Genomic DNA, 17,877 nt, shown 5'->3' on the forward strand with positions numbered 1-17,877 from the left:
AACTGAACTGAACTGAAAGACTAAACCAGTAGGGAGCAAAGCCAGTAAGCAATCCTATTTACATCATTTTGTTTTAGTCACTAGTTTGTGTCCCAACTCTTTTGGGACCCCATGGACTGTAGCCCACCAGGTTCCTCTGTCCATGGGATTTCCTAGGCAAGAATACTGCAGTGGGTTGCCATTTCCTTCTCCGGGGGATCTTTCTGACCCAGGGATTGAACCCTCTCTGCATTGGCAGGTGGATTTTTTTTTTTTTTTTTTTAACCTACCACTGAGCCATCAGGACCCTAAAAAGCTGAGAAACTGGCTTCTGCAAGTAAGGATAAAGAGGGTAACTAAAAGAAAGGATTGGCAGTTCCCTTGAGAGAGAATTATACCCTATGATACCACCCATCAACCCAAAGCCTAACTCTGAAAGCCCTTTTATTTGGGAGAGAGTAAAACAGAGGGTCCTTGTATTAGAGGACATCAGGCACTTGGAAGAAAATTAAGAGAAAATTTTTATACTGAATTCTGAGACCTCCTCCCAAGCTCTGCAGCCCTTTTCTCTCACTTGGTTTTCAAAAAACTTATCCCACGGACTCAGAACTTCCAATCAGCTTTTAAATGTCCCACTTTTAAATAATCAAGTATCATCACCAGACACCTGGGGAAGCCTCTAACGTGAGAGTCCAAAACCAACAGAAGGAGCAGAGACTGAAAGGGAAGAAAAACTCGAACAAGCTATCATTCGCCTCAGAATTAAATTATCCTGGCAGGTCGCAGTAGGAGAATTAAACTATCCTGCTGTAGCCACGCAAGGCTGGATGGGCTTAAGGGAAAAGGTGAACAAGAGCACCTAAAGTAAGAGAGCAAAAGTTAGCATTTTAAAGATGCAAATGGGCAGGGGAGGATACAGATTGTAGGCCCCTCCCTCTCTAGACGAATTCAGAACCTCTGGGAGTGGAGATTCAAGAATCTGGAATGTGTTATTTTAACATTACCACAGGCGATTCTGATATGGCCAGCTGGGCAGTGGTCCAGAGACTGGGTACCGGAGGACAGAGGATCTAACTGCATCCAGCAGGGTAAAAAGAAGTTGGGGGGGGGGGGTATCGAGGCTTTCTCTACCCCACTCACTGGGTGGATAATGGTGTCAGTCCCAAACACAGAAGCAAAGATACACATCTGACACTGTTCCCCACCCCTCAACACACACACACCAGGTAAAAGACCGGTGGTCCACGCTCATGGGCAAGTGGAGGCACCTCTCACTTCGATGCTGCTACAGTTCTGTCACGCGAGTGTATGCTCACAGCTCTTGGAGTACAGACCGTGTTGTAGCTCATAAATAAATCAGTGTTACAGCTCTACTTATTTAGATAATAGCAGGAAAATCCATCTTCGAGGTGTGAGGGCACGACGATCCAAAGACGCGAAGAGAAGATCGCGGGGTGGGGGGGGTGGGGGGGGGAAGATAGATAAAGAGAGCTTTGGCTCCTCTTTTTATAAGTCTTTCTGTCCCTGGGCCTGTCTTATGTAAATTGGGCCAGCCAGGAGTGTTGTTTGTTTTACCTGAGGTTCTCACTCCGGTCCTCGGACCTTCCTTTTCTATTTTCACGGGCTTTCCCTTCCAGGTCTTTTAGCCACCGCCATTTTGGACTCTTTTCCCTATTCTAACTACCTAACAGTTCCTTGCCACCAATGCCTAACGACACAAGAACATTGTGTTCTCATGCCTTTATTGTTTGTTGTCGTTTGTTGATGTCAGGCTGCTTCCTAGACAAAGTCCTTCCCCTAGACAAAACAAAACCAAAACCCGGACCATTTTGTAACTGGGCAAGTGCTCCAGAAAGCCAAACTCTTTGACAGCAGATGTTTCCAGCAATGTTAAGGATTTATTTGCAGGGTGCCAAGCAAAGGCATGGGAAGACAGGTCTCAGATGCACCCCATCTTGGTCTTTGAGTTAGGCATGTTTTAAAGGGCAAGAACAAAGAATTGGGATTAATCACCATCTTCTAACTTTTAAACAAATATTCATTTACTGACTTATTTGGCTGCATCTAGTCTTAGCTGCGGCAGGCGGGCTCTCTCACTGTGCACAGACTCTCTAGTTGTGGCACACAGGCTTAGATGCTACGTGGCATGTGGGATCTTACTTCCCTGACCAGGGACAGAGCCCACCTCCCCTCCAGTGCAAGACAGATTCTCAACCACTAGACACCAGGGAAGCCCCACCATTTCTTAATCGGGTTTTGTGGGTCAGGTTGTCTGCAGTTTACAATTCCTTGGCCAGGTGATACAGGTCTGTGAGCTCATCTTGTCCTAGAGAAACAATCTGAATTTGTATGTTACTGATGATAATACCTACCTACGTACATATATATATATGTATGTATGTGTATATATGTATATATATCTGCAACAGCAATTTTAGTACATTAATGATGTTATCAAAAATAGCAATCTTAGGGCTTCCTTAGTGGATCAGATAGTAAAACGTCTGCCTGCAATGTGGGAAACCTGGGTTCATTCCCTGGTTCAGGAAGATTACCCTGGAGAAGGAAATGGCAACCCACTCCAGTACTCTTGCCTGGAAAATTCCATGGATGGAGGAGCCTGGTAGGCTGTAGTCCATGGGATTGCAGAGTCGGACACGACTGAGCAATTTCACACAGTCTTCTGACTCTGGTTGATTAGTATTCAGTTAACCCAGGACTGATGTCAGAGGAGACAAGAAAGGGAATACAGTTATGGAGGGAGAGATTGATCATAAACTCAGTGAGGGAATTTGGTTTTAGGACAACTCGGTTTCCATTTCCTCTCTGCTACCAGCACAGTATCTTTTTTTTTTTTTTTAAATCGCCATTATTGTTCTTGACATTTTTCATAATTAACTTACATGCCTCCAACTCCTCTAAAAAAAGACTGCTATTCAGGAGCACAAGTAGCTTAAGTAACTTTCGTGCCTCAGACTGTTTTAAGCCGAAATGTTCTTAGTTATCATTTAAGTGCATCTTTTCCTATTAAAAATGCCACCGTTATGACAAGGAATCCGTTTGCAGGCTTCATTGCTGCATAGTCCCCCGCAGGGTAGGGCAAGTTATTATTTTTTAAAAAGTGCAATGGATGAAGTCCAGTCACTCGTGTATTTCACAATGTTTTCATCGCTCTTAGCATCAACTCCAAGTGATCTCTCTAGCCAGTCACATAGTGAACGAGGAGCCAGTTGCTTCAAATTAAAGTTTCTCTCATAGTTTCTTGGCAAGTATGAAAGAGTTCGACTCCAACGGGGTCAACTCCAAAGCCCTCGCAAACTCTCCAAAATCCAACGCGACTAGAGTGGAGATTTCAAACGAGAACAACCAGCAAAATGCCAACTCTTCCGGCCCTGGCCTCCGAAGCTCAGGGAGGGGGGGGAAAGAGGGGGGCGGGCCAGAGCGACGCTGTCTGCTCCGGGTCGCCCGTGTGACGTCATCAAGGCGACGCGGAAGATTACGGGCGAAGCCGCGCCATTCAGCTCTCGGAAGGCTAGGCCAGATTTCAACCTTGGGTGTTATTGATTTATTCGCTGTGTGTGACGCCTTGGGGTTGGACTGGAGGAAGAAGGTCCGGATGGGCTCAGATTTCCCCGCTACCCTTTCACCTCTAGGCCTTCTGAGTGGGTCTCGACAGGAGGCGGTGTCCAGTGGGGACATGTGTGAGGGAGGAGAAGTACGGCGACATCTGGGGCTGTCTGCACACAGGTTTGCTTAGCTTAGGGGCTAGCCATCGGTTGGCCTCGGATTTGAGTTAGGGGTGTGTGGCGGGATGGAGTGGCGCAAAGATTAAACTTGACCAGTGGGCTCTCTCCACTCACCCTGCGTTAGACTCTCTGCACCTTATTTCGAATGTAAGTTAGCTTTTGTTAATAGCATGATTTCGAAAAGCAATTGGAAAAACGTGTTGAAGGGTAAAAAGTAGATAGTTATTAATCGTAGTCGCTTCATGAACCTTAAGAAGCCGGTGGATACCGGAAAATAAAGTTTTTAGGTTATTTATTAGTATTTAAAATAACCAGTAACCTAGGAAGAGTCCCTCGGAGAAGGCAATGGCACTCCACTCCAGGACTCTTGCCTGGAAAATCCCATGCCGCCGTCCATGGGGTCGCGAAGAGTCTAACACGACTAAGAGACTTCACTCACTTTTCACTTTTATGCATTGGAGAAGGAAATGGCAACCCACTCCAGTGTTCTTGCCTGGAGAATCCCAGGGATGGGGTCGCACAGAGTCGGACACGACTGAAGTGACTTAGCAGCAGGAGGAGTCCTCTAAGACCTCTCATGACTCAATAGCAGCCTCTACAGATATGAAGTAGCAAGTATGTTAAAACTTAATGATCCCGTTACATATATAATCTGTTTACCAGATTTTCAGTTTTTTTCCCCCTTCTAATGTGGTCCCAGAAGTGTTTGGACATCCATTTAGTATTCTCTATTGAAACAAATGTATTTATGATTCAGTTAATGAAAACAAAAATCTTAGACAACAAGAATAGATTTTGCCTTAATTCTCTTACAAGAAAACTGGCAATTGAAAGTTTAAAAAACATACTAATTGTATAGATATGTATAGTGAATGTTGTAATTTGTCATAAAAATGGCTTTTCAAAAAAGAATTCATTTTATCTTGTGCATCACAGAAAGAGCAAGTATTTGTAGAAAAGCTTATTAAAAATACTGCAAATACTAAAGTTATTTTATATTTAGAAGTTTGTATTTAGAAATCAGAGTATTTCCAAACCTTATGGGTGTCAGCAGTTATTTATTTTGCTCTCTTTGAAGTGAAGAAAAGTCGTTCAGTCCTGTCTGACTCTCTGCGACCCCATGGTCTATACAGTCCATGGAATTCTCCAGGCCAGAATAGTGGAATGAGTAGCCTTTCCCTTCTCCAGGGGATCTTCCCAACCCAGGGATCGAAGGGAGGTCTGCTGCATAGCGGACAGATTCTTTACTAGCTGAGCCACAAAGGAAGTCCCTTGCTCTCTTTAGGAATATTTTATTTTCTCCAATTGATATTGATTAAATGATGTGGATGAATCAGCAGGGAAATAAGTTCAAATACTGACGGTTGTGAGGTTTTTGTTGCTGTTCAGTCATACCTAAGGTTTTTTTTATGAAATGCAGCGTCACGTTTTCTTTTTATGTGACCTGCATTGAGAAGCCCAAAGAACTTTGTATTGATATAATACTTTATTGAGTTGTAGTATTATAGAGTCTAAATTTAAGTGAATTTATTGGCAATTTACAAATCAAATTAGGGGCTATTCCCTGGCTGCCCAGTAGTTGGGGTTCTGTGCTCTCACTTCTGGGTCCCTGGGTTGGATCCTTGGTTGGGGAACTAAGATCCTGTTAAAAAAACAAATACATATATATATATATGTGTGTGTATGTGTGTGTGTATAATATATATGTTATAAATATATATATTTCAAACTAGAGTATGAAGAGCTTAGTTCTTAACAGTTCTTGACTTGCTGTGACCTTTGAAAAGTATTATATATTAATAATAATAATAAGTACAGTTTATATAGAGAGGACTAAAATTAGGTAAATGTAAGGGTTTTTTTTCTCTTTTTTCTATCAGAGATTGGTTTTGTTTTCACCTTTGTTCAGTTTCTAAAAGCAGACTTCACTTGAATTAGCTTTTTCAAAGTTACTATACAGGATTTTAATGATTTTAATCAACCTGTAACAAGAAAAATGAAAAAACTAAGCATACGGTACTTTGAATTTGGTTTTACTGGGTAATAATTTACTTATTATTATTTCTTTTCTACTTTGTGGTCTGTTTTGAGAGAATTCTGCATTTCTATTTGTTTCATCCTCATCTGTGTATATACCATTCCCCTCTCATATTTGTGTCCAGTTCTACCATGTTGACTGTATCAAAATTTCAACCCTGTTTTTCTCAGCAAAGTTACCATAGACAGTTCATAGTTCAGTGATTCTTTAATTGTGTCTTTGATATAGTCATTTTTTTGAGGAGTGATTGTATAGAATTTTTTCTCCAAACGTCCCCCCCCCCCCCACTACAACAAACTCCATGAAACTCCTTGTTCCCCTAACATTTCTTGATATAGGTAGAGTTCTCTGCTACCAGTGATGTTCAGATAAGCCTCAGTGAAATGACTCTTCAGGAGTTGGTGCATCAGGCTGCCTCCCTTTATTCAGATAAAATAGCTGTGTGTTTTGATGAATGTAACAGCCAGCCTCCAGTTTACTATACCTACAAGACTGTGATTAATGCTGCTTCAGCATTATCGAATTTTCTGCTGTTACACTGTGACTTTCAAGGCATTCGGGAAATTGGTCTCTACTGCCATCCTACAGTAAACTTACCCTCTTGGATTTTAGGGTAAGATTTTTTTAGAACTGAAAATTTGATATCTTAAAGTAAGATTATTTTCAACAGATATCCTGTGCTGACTCTGTCCTTTGTTTCTTTAGAATTCTCCAAGTTCCTGCTGCTTATGCACCTGTTGATCCAGATTCACCGCCAGTATTATCGACTCATTTTATGAAAAAATGTAATCTGAAGTATATCCTTGTTGAAAAAGCGCATATAAGTGTATGTGTGGCTATTTAAGTTTTTTTTTTTAATGTGTTTTATTTACTTTTCAATTGATAGGAGTCCCATCCCCATCTTGATTTCTAAATTCACTAATTCAGCAAAGCTTCTCAGTCTCAGCACTGTTGACATTTGGGGTTAGGTAATTGTTTGTTGTGAGGAGAGTCCTTTGCATTTTAAGATGTTTAGTATCCCCATGGCCTCACCTAACAGGTGTCAGTAGCACCCCTCAACTGTAACAACCAGACTTTTCTTCCGACTTTGCCAAATGTCTCTGGAGGTACCCTCCACCCCCCATGCTCCTTTGAGAACCACTGCTCAATGACACGAACATATCTTCTGCCCTCACAATAATGAATTGTGCATTGCCTTGAATATACTTTCTCTTTCCAAAGTTTCCAAAGGAAACTTTTCTAATACTCGATATTTTATTTTTTGGCCATGTGGCGTGTGGGATCTTAGTTCCCTGACCAGAGACCCTGACCCATACCTCCTGCACTGGAAGCATGGAGTCTCACCCCTCTACTGCCAGGGAAGTCCCAACACTTGACACTTTTACCTTTGTATCTTTATGCCAGCTTACAGTAGTCAGCAACATTAAAGAACTGTATCCAAGCTTAGATTTTGAGAAAGAGCTTGGCACTTAGGCCAGATCTTTCTGGAAAACTAAATAGTTTTAAAATTTTTAATTGACTGCCAACCAGAGTCACTTCTAGCCAAGAAACACTGCCTTAGGTGCAAAATTGGTATTATATGTTAGGCAAGGGGCAGCCCATTTTTCATTATTATTTCTTCATTTATTGTTTATAAAATATTGTTTTACCATGGAAAAAAATTACAGAAAATATGTTCAATTTAGCCTATTATTACCATCTCCTATATGAATCATTTTATATTTGAGAGTAACTTAAATGCCTTTCACCTATTTGTATATATATGCATTGTATCTGTAACATACATCAGTAAGACAATTCAAGAGCTTCAGGTATATGGGGGGCTTCCTATGGAGTAATAAGTATTAGAATAGGGCCTCCAGAAAGAGACAATGAGTATTAATTTGGTAAATAAATATTTTCTGAATATACATGTATGATTGTCTGACCACAGTTTTCTGTTCCTCAAATTGGTTATTTGTTTTAAGCAAAACTAAGGGCTTCCCTTACTGCAGCCATGAAATTAAAAGACACTTACTCCTTGGAAGGAAAGTTATGACCAACCTAGATAGCATATTAAAAAGCAGAGACATTACTTTGCCAGCAAAGGTCCGTCTGGTCAAGGCTGTGGTTTTTCCAGTAGTCATGTATGGATGTGAGAGTTGGACTGTGAAGAAAGCTGAGCGCCGAAAAATTGATGCTTTTGAACTATGGTGTTGGAGAAGACTCTTGAGAGTCTCTTGGACTGCAAGGAGATCCAACCAGTCCATCCTAAAGGAGATCAGTCCTGGGTGTTCATTGGAAGGACTGATGCTGAAGCTGAAAGTCCAGTACTTTGGCCACCTCATGCGAAGAGTTGACTCGTTGGAAAAGACCCTGATGCTGGGAGGGATTGGGGGCAGGACGAGAAGGAGGCGACAGAGGATGAGATGACTGGATGGCATCACCAACTCGATGGGCATGAGTTTGAGTAAACTCCGGGAGTTTGTGATGGACAGTGAGGCCAGGTGTGCTGCAATTCATGGGGTTGCAAAGAGTCAGACACGATTGAGCAACTGAACTGAACTGAACTGAACTGAAGGGCTCCCCTGGTGGCTCAGCGGGAAAGAATCTACCTGCAGTGCAGGAGACTCAGGTTCTATCCCTGGGTCGGGAAGATTCCTCTGGAGAAGGAAATGGCTACCCTCTCCTGTATTCTTGCCTGGAGAATTCCATGGACAGAGGAGCTACAGTCCATAGGGTCGCAAAAGTCAGACATGACAGAAGGAACTGAGCACGCATGCACACACAAGCGAAACTAAAATGAGAATGTGAGGTTCAGTTTTTTAAACAGCCTTGGTGAAAGTTTTGTAGATGGGGTGGTTGGGTGGAAGAATTAATTGTCAATATCAAGCTAGTCTTTATAACTGCATATAGGAAGGAGTTGGATACATAGCAAACCCCATAAAAAGTACCTTGCTTCCTTTTCCATCCTTTTCCATAATTCTCATGATGGTGTAAGTGTTCTTCTGTCACTTAACACAAGAGCAGTCAGAAGTATTTATTGAGCATCTACTGTATGCCCAGGATCTCCTAGAGTGGTAGTTCTCAGCTGGCTGTGATTTTACATGCCAGGAAACACTCTGGCATGTTGAGATATTTTTTATGATCATGATAGAAAGGGGATGGTACTAGCATCTAATGGGTAGAGGTCAGGGATTCTGCTCAAAGTCCGACAGTGTACAACCCCAACAAAGGTTTATCTGGTCCAAAATGTCAGTAATGTTGAGATTGAGAAAGCTTGCACTAGAACAGGGTGTTTGGGAGGATATTAGTATGTGAAAGTAACTTAAGACAGGATTCTTACCTGGCAGTTGCTTATATAGTTGGAGAGAAAAGATTAGTACTTCCAAGGTCTACATAGTGTAATATCACCCTAAGCGAAGTATACATAACCTAGCAGAGATAGGACAGTTTTAATGGAGAACAGTGTTTGAGCTTCGTCTTAAGATTATGTGGGCCTTAATTTTTTTTTACATTATAGAACATACTACAGTTTACCTAATAAACACAAAACAAGTACAAACAGAAAACTGCTGGATCCTGAGTTGTGACCTTTTCCTCTCATTTGCATTAATTTCTTTATTGTAAAAAGTTGTTATACTTCATTAAGCTGCTATTTATCAACCTAAAAAGATATACTCAAGGGAAACTTCTGTTTTAATCTGTTTCCATCTACCAGATAACTGAGCCAGAAATTCAGCAATCTTAGGCTCGCTCCCTGTCCAGAAAGTCACCAAGCTCTGTTGATTCTTTGTTCATAGGCCCTTTCTATTCATTTCTGCTGCAACAGACTCTTCAGGCTGGTATTCGGTTCAGTTCAGTAGCTCAGTTGTGTCCGACTCTGCGACCCCATGAACTGCAGCACGCCAGGCCTCCCTGTCCATCACTAATTCCCAGAGTTTACCCAAACTATTGTCCGTTGAGTCAGTGATGCCATCTGACCATCTCAGTTAGATGTTCAGAGTCTTCTCCAGTTCAAGAGTCTTCTCCAACACCATAGTTAAAAGCATCAATTCTTCAGTGCTCAGCTTTCTTTATAGTCCAACTCTCACATCCATACATCAATACGATGGAAAAACCATCATATTGACTAGACGGACCTTTGTTGGCAAAGTAATGTCTCTGCTTTTTAAATGCTGTCTAGGTTGGTCATAACTTTCCTTCCAAGGAGTAAGCATATCTGAATTGTTATGGAAGATTCATTAAAGGCACTCACTTATAGAATTGCTTATTATTCTCTTCTTGACAAGCAAAGTCTAGTCTATGCTATTGCCACTTTCAGTTGGATCCTATCACAGATTAAGATCTAAACTCCTTGGTTTTGAGGATATAGTTATTAAGGATTAGCAACTCATCTCTGGTCAACAGCACTACTCATCTTCTCTCTCTCCCCCAGTTCTGCAGCTTATTGGAATGCTTACTGTTCTAACACCAACATTGTCCAGTCAGATATTGTTTATTGATTGTCTAAATACCCCTTTTCTTTATTTGGAGAATAGCTACTTACAACATAGACATTACATATGAAAAATCAATCTCTGACCTTCCAGGCAAGTTAAGTTCAGCCTTCTCTGTTTTCATTGACACTGGAAGCATACTTCGTTACCACATCACATTGCACTGCAGTTGTGTGCTTTTATGTCTCTATGTTAAAGGTGAGTTTTAAAGTAAGGATAGCACCTTACTCTTGGAGATTTCTCATTTTTCTTTTTATTCCTGGATAAAGTGCAAGTGCAATTGACCCTTGAACAAATTGGGGATTGGGATGCCGAATCCCGTTCATTGGAAAATCTGCCTCTAACTTTACAGTTGTAATTCCACATCCCCAGATTCATCTAACTCAGATGGAGTACGTTTTTACTGAAAAAAACTCAGATAAGTGGACCAGTGCAGTTCAAACCCATGTTCAAAGGTCCGTTGTCCTTAAAAAAAAAAAGCTGTGCTAAATCGGTAAATGGATATTCAGTATTCTATAGAATATTAAACTTAATATTCTATATAATATTAAACTATATAATAATAAACTTTGTTCCCCATTTAATACAGAAATTCAAGTCTTCCTATGAAGCATTATTGAACTATGATACGCTTACAGTAGAACATAATGACCTAATACTCTTCAGACTTCACTGGGAAAATGTTGAGGTGAGCCTGGTGCTAAATGATAGAAAAGAGAAATTTGAAAAAGGAAAAATGACAACGAGTATGAGTTCTGAGAGCAGCAGTGAAGAAAAGTCAGAAGAGCTTGTGGATGTGAGGCTGAAGCACTGCTTGGCCTATGTCCTCCACACGTCAGGCACGACAGGGATACCTAAGATTGTCAGAGTCCCTCATGCGTGTATAGTGCCAAACATCCAGCATTTTCGGTAAGTTCTGTTCTTAGAATCCTTCTTTAGAACTTGTAATTTAAAGGGAAAAATGAATTTTGAACCGTCTGTTCTTTATAACTCTTGTTCCTACTGACAGTCCTAAGTAACCTGGGTCTCTTGTTTCAGTTATATCTGAACTTCAGTTCTCTGCAGAGTAGGGCTTCACCCGTTTGATCCAGACCTGGAGCCAAATAGCAAGTGATATGTTTGGAAAATTTGCTTCTTAATTATTAATAAGAAGAGAGGAAACATTACTAGCAGAGATACTGGCAGTGGTATGGGAGAAAGGAGGAGTTTGGCTTGCTAGAGTGCATTGGGTCTGAGCTGAAGAGTAGGAGACTTATGACCTCAGGGGCAGGAGCCTGTGTTGGAGAAGTTTGAACTTAATCTAAAAGGTAATAAGGAACCATTAAAAAGTTTGCATTTCATTAAGTTAACTCCTGCAGCATTGTGGAGTTGATTTTACTGTTACGGCTGGGAGATGAGTCATCTCTGTGAAGTTGAGATTCTCAACTTTGGAAGAAAAAAGAAAATGGAGGGGGAAGGGAACCAGACAGAGAGAAGTAGTCTTAGGAAATCGAAGCAGGAAACAGACGTAGAACGAGAAACCTCATGAGACACATATGTAATTTTATGTCATTGTGAGTCTTGTATAATTAAAAAGTTTTTAGTAACTGCATTTAAAAAGTAAAAAGTGAAATTAATTTTAACAATATTGTTCAGTATACCCCAAATATTATCATTTTAATATGTAATCAGTATAAAAATTATTAGTGAGGTATTTTGCATTGTTTTTTGTACACTAGTTATTTTCAAGCTCTAGAGTGTATTTTACACTTTACACATCTCTTTATGGAGCAGCTACATTCTTAGTGCTCAGTAGGCGCAGGTGTCTAGCGGCTGCCATATTCTATGCACAGATCTAAAAGGAAGCAATGGTTAAATGCTGCAGAGATGTCCGCTGTAATTGACATTTCTGGTCTTTAATGACTTTTTGCTTCTAATGCCCAGAACTGAAGACTGTACAGGCTAGAGATAAGAAAATGAGGGATAAAGATATGGAAACAGCAAAAATAAGGTGTTATTTTCTAGAAACTAGTTTTAATAGAAATGAAAGAGTCATGGGAAGGTGTAGTTTTTTTTTTTTTCCTTTGATTTTAGATGGGAGAGCTGTAGGCTGGGCATAAAGAATTGGTGGTGAGAATTGGTTTGGATAATCAAGTAGAAGAAATACGGTAAAGGAGGAAGATACTATGAGATAGGAAGAGATGATATTTAAAGTATTGGGTGGATATACATTTTCTTTAGAAATGGTTAAAATTGGAGCTTATCTACATAACAGTAGGGGGAAGGGAGGGGAAGAAAAGGCTTCTATGGGAAATACAAATAGGTTTCTTTAGGAAAGACAGAAGGAGATAAACTGTGGTAATGTTGACCTCTGCACATAAGAATAGTTTTCATCATCTTTGGGGCCGTAAAAGTCCACTGTAGAGGGTAGAGGGGGTTTATGTTAGGTTTACTCTTGGTGCACTTTCTGGGAGTAAAAGTCACCCTGAAGATGGAATTTATGGCAGTCTCATTCCCCAGAGGTTTCTGCTGTCAAGTCAGATAAGGAAAGTTCCAAGAAGGCTTCTTTCTGCCTCTGTTGAATCCAAAATGTCTTCAGCTTGAAATAATTTTTATACCAACTCTGGGGTTCCAAGTTGGTCCCCACAATACCATACTTTAAGATATTTTGAAGTTAAGGTAATTCCTAATTCTAGATAGAGTGAGTTTTTTGTTGCTAATTTTTTTTCTTGGCTGTGCCAAGTGACTTACAGGATTTTAGTTCCCCATCCAGGGATTGAGCCCAACCACAGCAGTGGAAGCACTGAGTCCTAACCTCTGGACTGCCAGAGAATTGCCAGTTTTTTGTCTTTAAATTCAAGCAGTGTCTTTGTCTCATCACTGACCATCCATGCTCAGTAATAGCTTTACCGTATATATTTTGTTCTGCTCTTTGTTTGATACTGAGAAAAAGTGCCAAATAATGAGAAAAGGGAGTCAGAGGTCTCTACTGATCATCACTGAAGATGCGGTGTAGAGTAAGTCAAGATTCTCACAGAAAAGTAGAACCAGGAGGATTTGTCAGGGATCTCTTACAAGGAGTTTACTTATACCTGTAGAGGCTGGCTGTCAAGACTCAAGTCCATTGGGGAGACAGAAAGGGTGATTATGAATAGGCTGAACCCAGCGGGCACGTGCTTGTCCACAGGCAAGCCAGGAAAGAGAATCCAGGGGAGGGAGAGTAATTGCTGACCCCGCTGCTCTGTGGAGTCTCTTTTTCAGAGAAGGCCTGAACACGCTCTCTCTCTCTCTCTTTTTTTGCCCATGTCATGTGGCATGCAGGATCTTAGTTCCCTGACCAGGGATTGAACTCACGCCCTCTGCATTGGGAGCACAAAGTCTTAACTACTGGACTTCTAGCAGAGTCCCCTAAACACTCTCTTAAAGGCCTTCCGACTGAGAAAAGCCAGCCAATCCAGGATAACCTCCCTTTTGATTAAAGTCAGATGATTAGGAACCTTAATCATATCTACAAAATCTCTTCAGGTGGTGCCTAAGTGCATAAAATATGTCATGGTAAAAAGTAGATATGGCTTAAAATGGCTTTTAACCCTTACATTTATAAAGAAGAGTTCTAGAATTAATAACACCATTTTGTTTAAGAGAGAAAAATAAATCTGGCCAGTATCTGGAAACTTAATGATCATAAAAACTTTTTTAGAATATATGTTTACTAAAGGTTAGGCATTTCTCGTAATTACATTCTGTCTTGCCTTAGGGTGCTTTTTGAAGTCACTCATGAAGATGTTTTGTTTCTGGCTTCACCTCTGACCTTTGACCCTTCTGTGGTGGAAATATTTGTTGCTTTGTCAAGTGGTGCCTCTTTGCTTATTGTGCCAACTTCTGTCAAAGTGGTCCCATCAAAACTAGCTGCTGTTCTGTTTTCCCGTCACAGAGTGACTATTTTACAGGTACATTTTATGAGCAAATAAAATGTTTTGTCTTTCATTGTTCAATATTGTGTGTTAGAATATATTTTGTTTTTCTATAGCTCTTTACGGTGGATTCATGGTAATCTAGTTAGATTATCAAAGGCTGTCACCTGATGATGTCACTTTTTGTTTGAGAATGAAAAAAAATCAGTTCCGTTTATTTAATAGAAAATTCTTTTACTATGCAATTTGCACATACTATAATAACTAAAGGAACTCAACTTTTACTCAAACCTGTTGAGATACACCTCTCCTTTCTTAAAGTTTTGAATTTATTTTTTTCCCACTAAAAATTGGTTTAAGTAAGTTAAATTATAATTGACTTAGAAATTTAGATTTTCTGATTTTTACCTCAATATATTTATATTAACCTAAAAAAACAAATATTTTTTAAATTTGGCATTTTAAAAGATTTTAAAAATACATCTGAAAGTATGTGACTGGTACACTAGCCTTAAGATATTTCATTGTTAAGTGGTTAATTAATAGAATTATATGCAGATTATGATAAATCAAAAATTTTAAAAATGAGATTTGAGAGGACATTAAATTTCTTCCCCAGAGACAAAATTTGATGCTGACTTTCTTTTTGGGCAATGTGTTTTTCATCCTATTAAAAAAAATCATTTATATATAGGTATATGTAAATGAAATCATTATAGCAATGTGGCTTGCTGGGTATCACTGATATAAATTTTCTCATCTGTTGGTGAATTATTCTGTGAACCTGGGCAAGATTTTAATATAGCTTTTATTTTCCTATAAAATTCAAGGAGCATAATTTTTCAGGGAAAATATAATAAGTTCCTTAATAGATGTGAGTGATAGTTACTTAGAGAAAGGAAACTTCCCTTGCATGTCGTCAGTGTGTTATACCTCTTTAAATATGATCCCCTTGCTTAATGTTTTAGCACAATCTCAGATAAATTTACTTCAGCATTGGTTTTTAACCTTTTTGGGATCATAGATCCTTCTGAGAAATGGATACATACTTACTAACTCTGTTCCCAAAATACAGCAGTTTTCACATATAACGTCCTTGTGATTTGATATAACTCACAGTATATACTTACTAGAAATATTATTAGCAGATCACCTTTGACTTTGTAAGGGCTCCTTGTACAGATTTTATTTACTAATAACCTTGTCCAAATCTAATTGGATACTAAGCAAGGGTCTTAAAAGCTTTCAAAGAGAATATATGCTATTAAAGTTTTAAAAATTTGAAAAAATAGAATATCTTGAATTATTGTGGGGGAGAGAGGCCCCAAAGTGAGATGGACTAAGTGTTTGAGGAAATTAAGAATCTCTTTATTTCAGGAGTAAGGAGTTTTCTCTTATGAAGGCTCAATATTTGGTTTCTCACAAACCTACAGTATATTTGGGCATTTTTTGCATACTCCGGATAACAGTGTTACATTATTTCAATTTGATGCCTTTTAAAAGTGAAACATTTTAGTTAGAGCAGAATCTTAGATTTCTAGCTACCAAATTGTCAATATGTGTTTTTCATTTTTACCTGAATTTCTACTTAGACAATTTAGAAGAAACTGTAACATTTTCTAATTGCGTCCCCCCGCCCCCCATCATTTGCTCAGTCCCGTTTTCTCATGCCTATGACGATTGGTTGCAAAGGATATTGAGTTGTATTGTGCCACTAAATTCATAATTTCAGTTTATATGAATATCTGAAAAGTGTTACTGTGCTTTACCTTGCTGAACATTGATAGTTGTGCGTTCATTTATAGAGTTCAAAGTTGACATTATACTTAAGACGAGAAATTAGGCCAGAATATTTCAGATTCACCTTACTGAAAATGGAGAACAGAACCATTTGGCCGTCATTTGTACTTTTGGCTGTTCTGAGTCTTCCCTGCTGCCAGACTCTTCTCCAGTTGCGGTGCGTGGGCTTCTCACTGCAGTAGCTTCTCTCGTTGCAGAGCATGGGCCGTAGGGTGTGTGGGCCCGGGAGTTGCGGCTCCCAGGCTGTAGGACACAGGCCCGAGTCGCGGGCAAGGGCCGCCTGGTTGCCTTGCGGCGTGTAGGATATTCCTGGGCCATGAGCCACCAGGGGAGCCCTCAGCCATCCTTTTGACAGGAGGTTTTCCTTATGATAAGACTTTTGGTGGGACAGTTAAGAACTTGACTTAACAATAAGTACATGCTGGGGTGTAGGGTCAAGCTACTACTTAAATATTTTGACATGCCATAACCTTAAATAACCTCCCTGAATTAAAATTCAGGTTGTCCTTTTAGCTTTTATTGAAAGAAGCCCTTTAAAAATACTTACATGGAACCTGTGACTATGGCCAAGTGAGGAGACTGGCAAATCTTCTCCCCCAAAAAGCAACTATAAAGCTGGACAAAATTGACAAAAATAGCCATTTCCACACTTGGAAATTAACTATAGACATACAACTATCTGCAAAGTGGTTATGTTTTTAAAAACTGCTGAGTTTTGCAGTAGAAATGGGAGTCTGTGGCCTGAAGTTTCAGTGGTGAGGAGGGCAAGCACATTGCTGGCTGACACTGAGGCTTCATGCATGCACATAAGAGATACAAAAAGGCCCGTGGAAAATACAGGCTGGATTAGACTTTAAAATGACTTAATTTTGAATAAAGAAGGCACAGTGCCAAGGAATTGATGTTTTTGAACTGTGATGCTGGAGAAGACTCCTGGGAGTCTTTTGGACAGCAAGGAGATCAAACCAGTCAATCCTGATGGAAATCAACTCTGAATACTCATTGAAAGGACTGATGCTGAAGCTGGAAGCTCCAATACTTTGGCCACCTGATGTGAAGAGCCAACTTGTTGGAAAAGACCCTGATACTGGTACAGACTGAGGGCAAGAGGAGAAGGGGGCAACAGAGGATGAGATGGTTGGATGGCGTAACCAACTCAGTGGACTTGAACTTGTGAAAACTCCTGGAGATGATGAGGGAGAGGGAAGCCTGGCTTTCTGCAGTTCACAAAGAGTTGGACACAACTTGGTCAGACACAACTTGCCTGAGTAACAACATCAGTCCATTCCCAGGTTCATCTGTATGGACAATCTGTCCAATCATTGGTTGACTTTTGAGCTATATAGACACAAGGTGACCCTAAGGAAGTAAGACTTGAAAATAAGAATATGTATTTTATTATTTATTTTTTGGCTGTATTGCACAGTTTGTGGAACTTTAGTTTCCCCCACAGGGATTGAATCTGGGCCTCAGCAATGAAAGCAGAGTCCTAACCACAGGACCTCCAGGGAATTCCTGAATAAGTATTTTAAAAGTCAACTAAGCAGCAACACTAGTGGCCACATATCACAAGGGAGACAGAATTCACATTTAGCCTGGCAAGTTACAAACAAGTAAGCAAACAAAAAATCCACAACAAAGCATTTCATAGCAATAAAAAATGGTCAGTACATCAAGAAGTACATTGTTATATAAACAAGATGATATTTGCCTAAAATTAGAGGTTCCCACTACATGAAGCAAAAATGGACAGAACTAAAAGGAAAAACAAATGGACTCAATGGTTTGAAATTTTAATACCCTACTTTCGGTAATTAAATGAAAAACTAGACAGAAATCAGTGCACATATAATAAAGAAGACTTGAACGTTCTCAACCAAATTCCATATGCAGAGCACTATACCAAATTCAGAGTACACGTTCTTTTCAAGTAAATTAAAACA

The 17,877-nt window shown here is 39.8% G+C and overlaps 1 protein-coding gene across 8 annotated transcripts in view; it reads left to right on the plus strand.

The window, feature by feature from the left end:
* Positions 1-584: 584 nt before the first annotated feature.
* The window catches only part of AASDH (aminoadipate-semialdehyde dehydrogenase), a 32,357-nt gene continuing 15,064 nt past the window's right edge, over positions 585-17,877 (plus strand). For 3 of the 8 annotated variants that reach the window (XM_070458401.1, XM_020890644.2, XM_020890648.2), the window contains exons 1-5: positions 3,437-3,872; positions 6,102-6,376; positions 6,469-6,589; positions 10,831-11,150; positions 13,978-14,170. In XM_070458401.1, coding sequence (XP_070314502.1) covers positions 6,147-6,376; positions 6,469-6,589; positions 10,831-11,150; positions 13,978-14,170 — 864 coding nt within the window. In that variant the 5' untranslated portion in view covers positions 3,437-3,872; positions 6,102-6,146. The other 5 variants (XM_070458400.1, XM_020890646.2, XM_070458402.1 and 2 more) reach the window with 5 other exon arrangements.

The sequence above is a fragment of the Odocoileus virginianus genome, chromosome 29 (genome assembly GCF_023699985.2).
Source record: "Odocoileus virginianus isolate 20LAN1187 ecotype Illinois chromosome 29, Ovbor_1.2, whole genome shotgun sequence".
NCBI classification, from domain to species: Eukaryota; Metazoa; Chordata; class Mammalia; order Artiodactyla; family Cervidae; genus Odocoileus; species Odocoileus virginianus.